We start from the raw sequence: 13074 nt of genomic DNA, 5'->3' as shown, positions 1-13074 counted from the left end.
ATAGCTTTTGAACATTGGAGGTGGCTCTAAGGGGTTTATTGAATGATTTTCTTCATTTGCATCTGCTTAAAGATTTTCATAACCAAAACAATTGACCTTATGAGTTATACAGTCAGAAAAGTTGCAGAGCCAAGTCTTTAGTCTCGGTCTTTCTGACTCCATAGTATATGTTAGGAGTTGGCAAACTACAGGCTGCAGCCTAGTTCATAAGTAAAGTTTTATTGGAACACAAACATGTCTGCTTGTCTATAGTTTTTTGTTTTCTTTTTTTTTTTTTTTTTTTTTTTTTGTGCTACATAGAGTGGTCAAATTGTATTGTGAGAGACCTTAGGGCTAAGAAAGCCTAAATATTTGCTATCTGGCCCTTCACACAAAAAGTTTGCTGATCTCTGATTTAGATATTCTTCCTGCCATACAGCATAGACTCAAGGCTGTTTTTTTCCCCAGTCTCAACTACAACATTTTAATGTTTATAAATAATATATTTTCGTTATTAAGGCTGTAAAAGACATGTCTTTGTTAATCAAAATTGACAGGGACACTTCAGCAATTTAATGACGTTTCAATTAGTCAGACCTTAAGATAGGCCTGAAGTAAGTACTTCATTGTTTTCATCCCAATGTCCTGTGGAATGTCACTATGAGGTTCTACGACTATGGGCAGAGGAGATGTTATGGACCACCGATAGAACCATAAGGTGAGACAAGATAGGTCTTTAGCTCATTCCACCAGGAAATATGAATACAATAGATATTCAATGCCTTTGTCCTCAAAATGTATTTATTTTGAGGTTAGTTTAGAGGCTGTGGGTCAAACTGGCGTTGGACTGGTTAGAAGAGGTTCACAATGGTTTGGCTCTGCCCAGGGTATCTTTGAAGAGTCACCTTTGTAGGCTCTCGACAGGCCAAGTTTTGTCCAAAGCTCTTCTGTGAGGTTGCAGTTCATTCTTGTCTCACCTGCGCTGTACACCTTCAGGCAGCACGTAATTTGTTTCTTCTGAATTATAGCATCTGTATACTTTTCTTCCGTTGTTCATTTCTTAGATTTTTCCACAGTCTCCTCCACTCCCCCCACCAAAATAAGTGATTTTTGTGTTATTCAAGGATCTTATTCTCTGATCCTAGAAGACATCGGACTTTCTTTGGTATTAGGAGACTGCATTATACTTAACCGATGTTCAGCAGTTTTTTTGAAAGCATTCAAGTGACTTAAACATTTTGGCATATGTATGGTTTTCAAAATAGTTAACAAGTTAGAAAATGCCCTACCCTGTATTTCTGTGAGATATGATCATTAAAGAGAGACTATTTAGCACAAATATTTGGATGCTTGCTTTAGTTTACATTTTGAGATAAATATTGGGATCATTTACATAGTAATAATAGTGCACATGAATGAAAACTACTTAAAACAGAAAGGTTGTATTAGAACACTAAAGAGAGAGAGGAATTTTTGAGGCAGTTCAATAGACTATTTCATAAAGAAATTGAAATGATTGTATTTTATTTTCTAGATATTTTAGCCAGAGAAATATATTCTTAAGTATAGAATAGATACATAAAATTTCTACTACATTGTATGTAGGCAGCGGTGTCTATCCTTTGTGCCTTTACAGAGGATTTACAGAGGCCACGGGTTGGACAAGCTTGATCTAGATAGTGACTTGAATAAGACAGGCAGTTCCTGCCTCCATAGAACTTACATTGTGTCACAGCTCTCAAATTTCTACAGTTCTCCCATATAGAGAAATGGGAATTTTAATTTTATTATTTTATTTTTGGGGAGACAGGGTCTTGCTGAGTCATCAAGGCTGTTGTGCAGTGACACAAACATAGCTTACTGCAACTTTGACCTCCAGAGCTCAAGCGATCCTCTGCCTCAGCCTCCCGAGTAGCTGAGACTACAGGCGTGCACCACTAGGCCCAGCTAATTTTATAAATTTTTCTTTTTTGTAGAGACAGGGTCTCACTTTGTTTCCCAGGACTCAAATTCCTGGGCTCAAGTGATCCTCTTGCCTCAGTCCCACAAAGTGCTGGGATTACAGGTGTGAGCCACCACGCCTGGCCAGAATTTTTGATTTTATAAGCTAAATGTCCTCAGATGTTTTATATTTGGAATTTTAACCATTATTCAGATAAACCAGAAATTCAAACAGAAAAGTCCTACATTCAGGATCAATCACATTGATTTTTGTAATAGGCATATTATACATTTCTTTTTTTTTTTTTATACTTTAAGTTTTACGGTACATGTGCACATTGTGCAGGTTAGTTACATATGTATACATGTGCCATGCTGGTGCACTGCACTCACTAACTCGTCATCTAGCATTAGGTATATCTCCCAATGCTATCCCTCCCCCCTCCCCCCACCCCACAACAGTCCCCAGAGTGTAATATTCCCCTTCCTGTGCCCATGTGATCTCATTGTTCAATTCCCACCTATGAGTGAGAATATGCGGTGTTTGGCTTTTTGTTCTTGCGATAGTTTACTGAGAATGAGAGAATGATGTTCTCCAGTTTCATCCATGTCTCTACAAAGGACATGAACTCATCATTTTTTATGGCTGCATAGTATTCCATGGTGTATATGTGCCACATTTTCTTAATCCAGTCTATCATTGTTGGACATTTGGGTTGGTTCCAAGTCTTTGCTATTGTGAATAATGCCGCAATAAACATACATGTGCATGTGTCTTTATAGCAGCATGATTTATAGTCATTTGGGTATATACCCAGTAATGGGATGGCTGGGTCAAATGGTATTTCCAGTTCTAGATCCCTGAGGAATCGCCACACTGACTTCCACAATGGATGAACTAGTTTACAGTCCCACCAACAGTGTAAAAGTGTTCCTATTTCTCCACATCCTCTCCAGCACCTGTTGTTTCCTGACTTTTTAATGATTGCCATTCTAACTGGTGTGAGATGGTATCTCATTGTGGTTTTGATTTGCATTTCTCTGATGGCCAGTGATGATGAGCATTTCTTCATGTGTTTTTTGGCTGCATAAATGTCTTCTTTTGAGAAGTGTCTGTTCATGTCCTTCGCCCACTTTTTGATGGGGTTGTTTGTTTTTTTCTTGTAAATTTGTTTGAGTTCATTGTAGATTCTGGATATTAGCCCTTTGTCAGATGAGTAGGTTGCGAAAATTTTCTCCCATTTTGTAGATTGCCTGTTCACTCTGATGGTAGTTTCTTTTGCTGTGCAGAAGCTCTTTAGTTTAATTAGATCCCATTTGTCAATTTTGTCTTTTGTTGCCATTGCTTTTGGTGTTTTAGACATGAAGTCCTTGCCCATGCCTATGTCCTGAATGGTACTGCCTAGGTTTTCTTCTAGGGTTTTTATGGTTTTAGGTCTAACGTTTAAGTCTTTAATCCATCTTGACTTGATTTTTGTATAAGGTGTAAGGAAGGGATCCAGTTTCAGCTTTCTACATATGGCTAGCCAGTTTTCCCAGCACCATTTATTAAATAGGGAATCCTTTCCCCATTGCTTGTTTTTCTCAGGTTTGTCAAAGATCAGATAGTTGTAGATATGTGGCGTTATTTCTGAGGGCTCTGTTCTGTTCCATTGATCTATATCTCTGTTTTGGTACCAGTACCATGCTGTTTTGGTTACTGTAGCCTTGTAGTATAGTTTGAAGTCAGGTAGTGTGATGCCTCCAGCTTTGTTCTTTTGGCTTAGGATTGACTTGGCGATGCGGGCTCTTTTTTGGTTCCATATGAACTTTAAAGTAGTTTTTTCCAATTCTGTGAAGAAAGGCATTGGTAGCTTGATGGGGATGGCATTGAATCTGTAAATTACCTTGGGCAGTATGGCCATTTTCACGATATTGATTCTTCCTACCCATGAGCATGGAATGTTCTTCCATTTGTTTGTATCCTCTTTGATTTCCTTGAGCAGTGGTTTGTAGTTCTCCTTGAGGAGGTCCTTCACATCCCTTGTAAGTTGGATTCCTAGGTATTTTCTTCTCTTTGAAGCAATTGTGAATGGGAGTTCACTCATGATTTGGCTCTCTGTTTGTCTGTTGCTGGTGTATAAGAATGCTTGTGATTTTTGTACATTGATTTTGTATCCTGAGACTTTGCTGAAGTTGCTTATCGGCTTAAGGAGATTTTGGGCTGAGACAGTGGGGTTTTCTAGATATACAATCATGTCATCTGCAAACAGGGACAATTTGACTTCCTCTTTTCCTAATTGAATACCCTTTATTTCCTTCTCCTGCCTAATTGCCCTGGCCAGAACTTCCAACACTATGTTGACTAGGAGTGGTGAGAGAGGGCATCCCTGTGTTGTGCCAGTTTTCAAAGGGAATGCTTCCAGTTTTTGCCCATTCAGTATGATATTGGCTGTGGGTTTGTCATAGATAGCTCTTATTATTTTGAAATACGTCTCATCAATACCTAATTTATTGAGAGTTTTTAGCATGAAGGGTTGTTGAATTTTGTCAAAGGCTTTTTCTGCATCTGTTGAGATAATCATGTGGTTTTTGTCTTTGGCTCTGTTTATATGGTGGATTACATTTATTGATTTGCGTATATTGAACCAGCCTTGCATCCCAGGGATGAAGCCCACTTGATCATGGTGGATAAGCTTTTTGATGTGCTGCTGGATTTGTTTTGCCAGTATTTTATTGAGGATTTTTGCATCAATGTTCATCAAGGATATTGATCTAAAATTCTCTTTTTTGGTTGTGTCTCTGCCTGGCTTTGGTATCAGAATGATGCTGGCCTCATAAAATGAGTTAGGGAGGATTCCCTCTTTTTCTGTTGATTGGAATAGTTTCAGAAGGAATGGTACCAGTTCCTCCTTGTACTTCTGGTAGAATTCAGCTCTGAATCCATCTGGTCCTGGACTCTTTTTGGTTGGTAAGCTATTGATTATTGCCACAATTTCAGATCCTGTTATTGGTCTATTCAGAGATTCAACTTCTTCCTGGTTTAGTCTTGGGAGAGTGTATGTGTCCAGGAATTTATCCATTTCTTCTAGATTTTCTAGTTTATTTGCGTAGAGGTGTTTGTAGTATTCTCTGATGGTAGTTTGTATTTCTGTGGGATCGGTGGTGATATCCCCTTTATCATTTTTTTATTGCGTCTATTAGATTCTTCTCTCTTTTTTTCTTTATTAGTCTTGCTAGCGGTCTATCAATTTTGTTGATCCTTTCAAAAAACCAGCTCCTGGATTCATTAATTTTTTGAAGGGTTTTTTATGTCTCTATTTCCTTCAGTTCTGCTCTGATTTTAGTTATTTCTTGCCTTCTGCTAGCTTTTGAATGTGTTTTCTCTTGCTTTTCTAGTTCTTTTAATTGTGATGTTAGGGTGTCAATTTTGGATCTTTCCTGCTTTCTCTTGTGGGCATTTAGTGCTATAAATTCCCTCTACACACTGCTTTGAATGCGTCCCAGAGATTCTGGTATGTTGTGTCTTTGTTCTCGTTGGTTTCAAAGAACATCTTTATTTCTGCCTTCATTTCGTTATGTACCCAGTAGTCATTCAGGAGCAGGTTGTTCAGTTTCCATGTAGTTGAGCGGTTTTGAGTGAGATTCTTAATCCTGAGTTCTAGTTTGATTGCACTGTGGTCTGAGAGATAGTTTGTTATAACTTCTATTCTTTTACATTTGCTGAGGAGAGCTTTACTTCCAAGTATGTGGTCAATTTTGGAATAGATGTGGTGTGGTGCTGAAAAAAATGTATATTCTGTTGATTTGGGGTGGAGAGTTCTGTAGATGTCTATTAGGTCCGCTTGGTGCAGAGCTGAGTTCAATTCCTGGGTATCCTTGTTGACTTTCTGTCTCGTTGATCTGTCTAATGTTGACAGTGGGGTGTTAAAGTCTCCCATTATTAATGTGTGGGAGTCTAAGTCTCTTTGTAGGTCACTCAGGATTTGCTTTATGAATCTTGGTGCTCCTGTATTAGGTGCATATATATTTAGGATAGTTAGCTCTTCTTGTTGCATTGATCCCTTTACCATTATGTAATGGCCTTCTTTGTCTCTTTTGATCTTTGTTGGTTTAAAGTCTGTTTTATCAGAGACTAGTATTGCAACCCCTGCCTTTTTTTGTTTTCCATTTGCTTGGTAGATCTTCCTCCATCCTTTTATTTTGAGCCTATGTGTGTCTCTGCACGTGAAATGGGTTTCCTGAATACAGCACACTGATGGGTCTTGACTCTTTATCCAGTTTGCCAGTCTGTGTCTTTTAATTGGAGCATTTAGTCCATTTACATTTAAAGTTCATATTGTTATGTGTGAATTTGATCCTGTCATTATGTTGTTAGCTGGTTATTTTGCTCGTTAGTTGATGCAGTTTCTTCCTATTCTTGATGGTCTTTACATTTTGTCATGATTTTGCAGCGGCTGGTTCCAGTTGTTCCTTTCCATGTTTAGCGCTTCCTTCAGGAGCTCTTTTAGGGCAGGCCTGGTGGTGACAAAATCTCTCAGCATTTGCTTGTCTGTAAAGGATTTTATTTCTCCTTCTCTTATGAAGCTTAGTTTGGCTGGATATGAAATTCTGGGTTGAAAATTCTTGTCTTTAAGAATGTTCAATATTGGCCCCTACTCACTTCTGGCTTGTAGGGTTTCTGCCGAGAGATCCGCTGTTAGTCTGATGGGCTTCCCTTTGAGGGTAACCCGACCTTTGTCTCTGGCTGCCCTTAACATTTTTTCCTTCATTTCAACTTTGGTGAATCTGACAATTATGTGTCTTGGAGTTGCTCTTCTCGAGGAGTATCTTTGTGGCGTTCTCTGTATTTCCTGAATCTGAACGTTGGCCTGCCTTGCTAGATTGGGGAAGTTCTCCTGGATAATATCCTGCAGAGTGTTTTCCAACTTGGTTCCGTTCTCCCCATCACTTTCAGGTACACCAATCAGACGTAGATTTGGTCTTTTCACATAGTCCCATATTTCTTGGAGGCTTCGCTCATTTCTTTTTATTCTTTTTTCTCTAAACTTCCCTTCTCACTTCATTTCATTCATTGCATCTTCCATCACTGATACCCTTTCTTCCAGTTGATCGCATCGGCTCCTGAGGCTTCTGCATTCTTCACGTAGTTCTGGAGCCTTGGTTTTCAGCTCCATCAGCTCCTTTAAGCACTTCTCTGTATTGGTTATTCTAGTTATACATTCGTCTAAATTTTTTTCAAAGTTTTCAACTTCTTTGCCTTTGGTTTGAATGTCCTCCCGTAGCTCAGAGTAATTTGATCGTCTGAAGCCTTCTTCTCTCAGCTCGTCAATGTCATTCTCCATCCAGCTTTGTTCCGTTGCTGGTGAGGAACTGCGTTCCTTTGGAGGAGGAGAGACGCTCTGCGTTTTAGAGTTTCCAGTTTTTTGTTCTGTTTTTTCCCCATCTTTGTGGTTTTATCTACTTTTGGTCTTTGATGATGGTGATGTACAGATGGGTTTTCGGTGTGGATGTCCTTTCTGTTTGTTAGTTTTCCTTCTAACAGACAGGACCCTCAGCTGCAGGTCTGTTGGAATACCCTGCCGTGTGAGGTGTCAGTGTGCCCCTGCTGGGGGTTGCCTCCCAGTTAGGCTGCTCAGGGGTCAGGGGTCAGGGACCCACTTGAGGAGGCAGTCTGCCCGTTCTCAGATCTCCAGCTGCGTGCTGAGAGAACCACTGCTCTCTTCAAAGCTGTCAGACAGGGACATTTAAGTCTGCAGAGGTTACTGCTGTCTTTTTGTTTGTCTGTGCCCTGCCCCCAGAGGTGGAGCCTACAGAGGCAGGCAGGCCTCCTTGAGCTGTGGTGGGCTCCACCCAGTTGGAGCTTCCTGGCTGCTTTGTTTACCTAATCAAGCCTGGGCAATGGCGGGCGCCCCTCCCCCAGCCTCGCTGCCGCCTTGCAGTTCGATCTCAGACTGCTGTGCTGGCACTCAGCGAGACTCCATGGGCGTAGGACCCTCCGAGCCAGGTGCGGGATATAATCTCGTGGTGCGCCGTTTTTTAAGCCTGTTGGAAGAGCGCAGTGTTCTGGTGGGAGTGACCTGATTTTCCAGGTGCCGTCCGTCAGTCACCCCTTTCTTTGACTCGGAAAGGGAACTCCCTGACCCCTTGCGCTTCCCAAGTGAGGCAATGCCTCACCCTGCTTTGGCTCGCGCACCGTGCGCGCACCCACTAGCCTGCGCCCACTGTCTGGCACTCCCTAGTGAGATGAACCCGGTACCCCAGATGGAAATGCAGAAATCACCGTCTTCTGCGTCGCTCATGCTGGGAGCTGTAGACCAGAGCTGTTCCTATTCGGCCATCTTGGCTCCTCCCTTATACATTTCTTCACACCTAGTAGATAAATCCTTGACATATTTTTTCAATTTTATATTTACTTTAATTTTGCTTCTGCTATTTTGAGTGAACTTTTTGGAAATCAAAATATATTATTGCAAGTGTTTAAATGATAACAGTGTCAAAATATATTATCGAAGTGCTTAAAAGACAAAAGTGTTTAAATGATATCTGTGGTTTGTTTTAGGTTCAGGAAGATTTGACTGAAGAGAAAAAAAGGGAACTGGAGCATAATGCTGAAGAGACCTATGGTGAAAATGATGAAAATGTATGACCGGGATACATATTTCTATTGAGCACTTGAGTGTTTGTGGGTGTGCATGTGTATAGGAGAGATATATGTATTTGGGATAGGTACCAGTGGGTAATGGTACCTCTGAGTTACCACTGAATTTAACAGGCCCACCTGAAATTAGGAAAAGTTGTGACAACATGAAAAGTAGGAGAGATAGCAGCACTGTTGCTTACATATCATTTTTCTTCCTTTTTTTTCCTCCAAAAATGAATAATTTTTCATCCTGTTTTTAGAGAGAATTATTTATCACTAACTCTATACTATCTCTTAGTTTTTCTTTTTTCTTTTAATTTTAAGGCTGATGATAAAAATAATGATGGAGAAGAGCAAGAAGTTCGAGATGACAACCGCCCCAAAGGCCGAGAGGAACACTACGAGGAGGAAGAAGAGGAGGAAGAAGACGGGGCTGCAGTTGCTGAGAAATCGCATCGAAGAGCTGAAATGTAGCTGCACCCAGTTTCTAGACAATGCTCAGCCAACGGATTATTTTCAAGCTGCTCAAACATAAATCTGCCTACTGAACTCTAGAATATTTAATTACAAAAATTAAGAACTTAGACTTTTTTAAAACTTTTGTATTAGAAATGCGCATACATTTATATGAATATATTTTGATAACGTAGGTCTAGAGCTTCTTTTATATTCAAGCTAAACATGAAAAAGAAGAAAAACAATAAAGTAAACCTGAGCCCCCAAGTCCCAATTTTTTAATAGATTATGTGATGTTGGAAAGGTCATTGATTTTGTATATGTTTCAGCGTGTTACCTTTCTGGCTTCCAGTTCCCAGGTGTTCTTTGTTTGCCTTTGATAAAATACAGGATTTAAGAACAGAGAGTACTGCAAAATGCCATGCAGACTTTAAAGAGAATGGCCTGTTTACTAATTGCTGCCCTTCTGATGTCTTTATGTATAGCTCTGATAGAATTTTCACCAGTCTATGTATCTCTGGAGTGAGATCTGTGTACAAAGTGACATACAATTGGAAATCCATTTTTGTTGTAAAGACATTGTTTTTCAGACTTTTCAGATCAGTTAGAAAAATGTCATTGCTTTAAAATCATAGCTGTTCTGTTTAAGAGGAATTGAATTTAAAAATGAGAGAGTATTAAAACTCATGTGGCAGTATCCTGGTCTTAATCAGGTATTGCAGTGTTCAAACAAGGTATGGACACATCAGCATATTCATCTTTTTGAAGGACTAGTGACTTGGTTAAAAACTAATGAGTGTTTGCGTGTGGTGTTTCTATGTGAGCACCCATTCTCAATTTTTTTTTTTTTTTTTTTTTTTTTTTTGTCTGAAGCCATTGATTGATAGTCTTGTTTCAGTGTCTGGTTCCCTATAAGTAATATATATTTCCTCTTTAAGCTCTGTGCCTCAATATGCAATCACTTTGATAATAAGTATAAATATGAAGACATACCAAACTGCAAATAGGATTATTTTTCAAAACTATATGGTGAAACATATGGTGATATGATAGACTCTTATGGTTTTTCTGTTTGCTGGGATTGGGTCTGCTTTTTGCCTATGTGTAAGGCGTTTTAATCATTGTGAATATAATAGATTCCTTAAAATAAGAAAATTAAAAATCAGAAACTTCCCTTGGAGTAGAGACATTTCAGTTGTAAGAATAAAGATTTTTAAATATATAACACTAGGTTATATAATTCATATATGTGTGGTTTTGTATTAATAATCAAATTAATAAAAACATTTCATTTTCTACCATTGTATGAATGTAATTTTATTTTTTAATAACCACACTCATAGTTGGTTTTGATTGTTCCAGTTGAGTGATTGTGTATGTACGCATAGGAATGTTTTGTTCAGTTGTACTTTGTATTTCCAATAATCAGAAATCTTACCTTTGTGTATAAAAACCCATTATGTAATGTAAAATGTATAATATTGTACATAATATTCAGAATACAATTATTTTGGTAAATTAGCTTGTATTTTTAATGTCCCAGTTGCAGTATTTAATTATTTGAACCATACGGAAAGTTGGTAATAGTCAATAAACCTAAAAAAAAAAGTGGCAAATATTTTAAACTATGTGGTCTCTTATTAGTTTATGACCTTCTAACATTCTTCACTTCTTTTTCATAAAAAGAAAAATTTTAAGAGATACCAATATAAATTAATGAATTATAAAGTGCCTTTTCCCACCTGCTTCTGTTTTCTGTACCTTTCTCTACTTGGATTGGCATGTGATTTTCCCTTCTTTTTCTAAAGAAAGAGCTAAAGATGTTTATTTGAGCTAGCTCTGAGGGAAGAAAAAAGAAATGGGGCAGAACGTATGAGAGTGTCATGTGCATGCACACACAAAAAATAAACGAAAAACTTTAAATCCCCCTAGGAAAGCAACAATCACAAACCATTCTACTTTGTATAGCACCAAGTTACAGGGCCATTCTAACTAATGTCTAGAGGAGAACTAATCAGCCTGAGCTGATCTATGTTAATGAGGTGACAAGAAATAAAATGTCACCAGTATTTATTCTGCCAGTCTGTGACTTTGGTGCAACCAATAAATCAAAGGATTTGGTACCAAGAATATAGTCGGGGTGGGGGGTGGGGGTTGTGGAAGGAAGGCACGTTTATTGGCAATGAGTATAACGGGGCACAACAAAACTAGTACACATGCAATGACTGGTTATTTACAAGAGTGATTTGGAAGAGATCTAGGAGTAAAAGCATAATCTTAGCCACATGTGCCAGTGACTTAATTTTACAAAGGAAAACTATTGACGTGTATTGAATGCCCTCATAGTGTAAGAAGTATGTGAATAGGATCCACTTTAATCCCCACAGTATTCCTGTAAGGTTGATGGAATCCGCTTCTCACAACTGAAGAACCTTGTCTTCCAAAGCACTTAACATTTAACTTCTTTTAATGCTTAGTTTTGTTTTTAGTTCTATTACGTTGTAGTACATCTATACTATGTCATCTTACACAGCCATTAAAAAGAGTGAGTTAATTCTATTTCTCAATCACATTCTGTGGCTTCTGTTTTACTGTTTTCTCCTAGATTTTTCCTAGCATACTGACTACATTATCTTTTTTTACAGGTTCTTCTTATGCCTGCTCTTTCAATATTAGTGTTCCTCAGGTTTTGTACTAGAGGTATTTTTTCTGTTCAATCCTCTTCCCATCCATGTGTTATACAAATGTCTTGAATCCATTTCCTTAGCCTAGCTTTCTGTGTCCCATCCTATGTAAAATATGTAAGTTTCAAAACTGAATTTACCTTGTTAAAACCTGCTTCTCTTTCTAGGCTTTCTGTCTCAACTCATGACGTTTCCCAAAACAAAAACATGATGTTTGTCCTTGATTCTGTCTTCTCTCCTTTTGACTGCTACCAAAAATATCCTCAGATTTGCCCACTTCTCTCCATACTCACTATTCTGGTTCAGACCCCTGTTACCTTTCACATGGACTAATATAACTGTTCTCTAACTCATTTCTTCATTTACTCTCTACTGCCAATCCCTAAAATCTGTACCAGTGTGATTTTTCTAAGGATACCACACCTACCCCATTATAAAATTTAACAAATTGCTCTTGCTCATAGGAAAAAATCCAAACTAATTAACATAACCTACATAATTCTTTATGATCTGGCCCCATCTTATCCCTTCTAATACTGAATCATAATAAATGTGATTAATCTTTGTCAAGCACATTCCTCTCCTAATGTCTTGGTGTCTGACCTTAACCCATGTGTGGATGGGAAATTGACTTTTGCAGTGTTAGTAATACTATCCCATCTCCTTGGACAAAGTGCTTGATAGAGGACAGGCACTTGACCTCAAATACATCAATTTCGATTCCTTCCCTGGAATTTTTTGTTGGAAGGCAATCCCTCCATGGAGTTTCTACACAGCTTGTGACAGTTTTTATCCTAGACTGTGTTTTCAATGATACCTGCACAGCAAAAAGCCTTGGAAGCTAGAGATAGTATCTCCTTCTGGGTTGGAGGGCAGATTTGTTTCTTGACTTGAATAATAAAGATGATGTCTTCCTTTGAGAAAAAGTTTAGACAGGTTTGACAGCAGCTTCTTTGTAAGATGAGGGTTTCCTAAGATCAGAGATCCTCAGCTATGACAGAGGCCCACTGTGTTTGCAACATCCACTTGGGCTGCTCTGCATGGACCTCATGGCACCTGGAGACTAAGGGGAACTGATGTGAACATGAAGCTCACGACTGCTGCTGGATCATTAGAAATGGAGTCCTTTGTCTCTGACCCAGCAGTGTAGTTCCTTCTGCCAACATCCACGAAACTGCAGCAGGCAAACTTGTTAGTTGTAAGGTGGATAAAATCTCATACGCTGCACAATCATTGGCATTTTTGCAGGCTGTGGCAAATAGAAGAGAGCAGCTCTGTTTTCTCTCCCAATGGTAAAACTACTATGTCATGAATTCAGTGCTTCTGGTGTTCATTTACTTTGTTGTGTGGAAAAAAAAATAGTCTATAAAAGTAGACAACAAATTTTACCTA

At 38.7% G+C, this 13074-nt stretch overlaps 1 protein-coding gene across 4 annotated transcripts in view; it reads left to right on the top strand.

The window, feature by feature from the left end:
- The window catches only part of GOLIM4 (golgi integral membrane protein 4), an 86252-nt gene extending 75629 nt beyond the window's left edge, over nt 1–10623 (top strand). For all 4 annotated transcript variants that reach the window (XM_009446817.5, XM_009446816.5, XM_516862.8 and 1 more), the window contains 2 exons: nt 8462–8542; nt 8867–10623. In XM_009446817.5, the coding sequence (XP_009445092.3) occupies nt 8462–8542; nt 8867–9016 (231 nt within the window). In that variant the 3' untranslated portion in view covers nt 9017–10623. The remainder of the gene's footprint in view (nt 1–8461; nt 8543–8866) is intronic.
- Nucleotides 10624–13074: the final 2451 nt, after the last annotated feature.

Source organism: Pan troglodytes, chromosome 2 (genome assembly GCF_028858775.2).
Source record: "Pan troglodytes isolate AG18354 chromosome 2, NHGRI_mPanTro3-v2.0_pri, whole genome shotgun sequence".
Classification (NCBI taxonomy): Eukaryota; Metazoa; Chordata; class Mammalia; order Primates; family Hominidae; genus Pan; species Pan troglodytes.
Note: the sequence above shows the minus strand (reverse complement) of the source record. Positions and strands in the feature narration are given on the sequence as shown.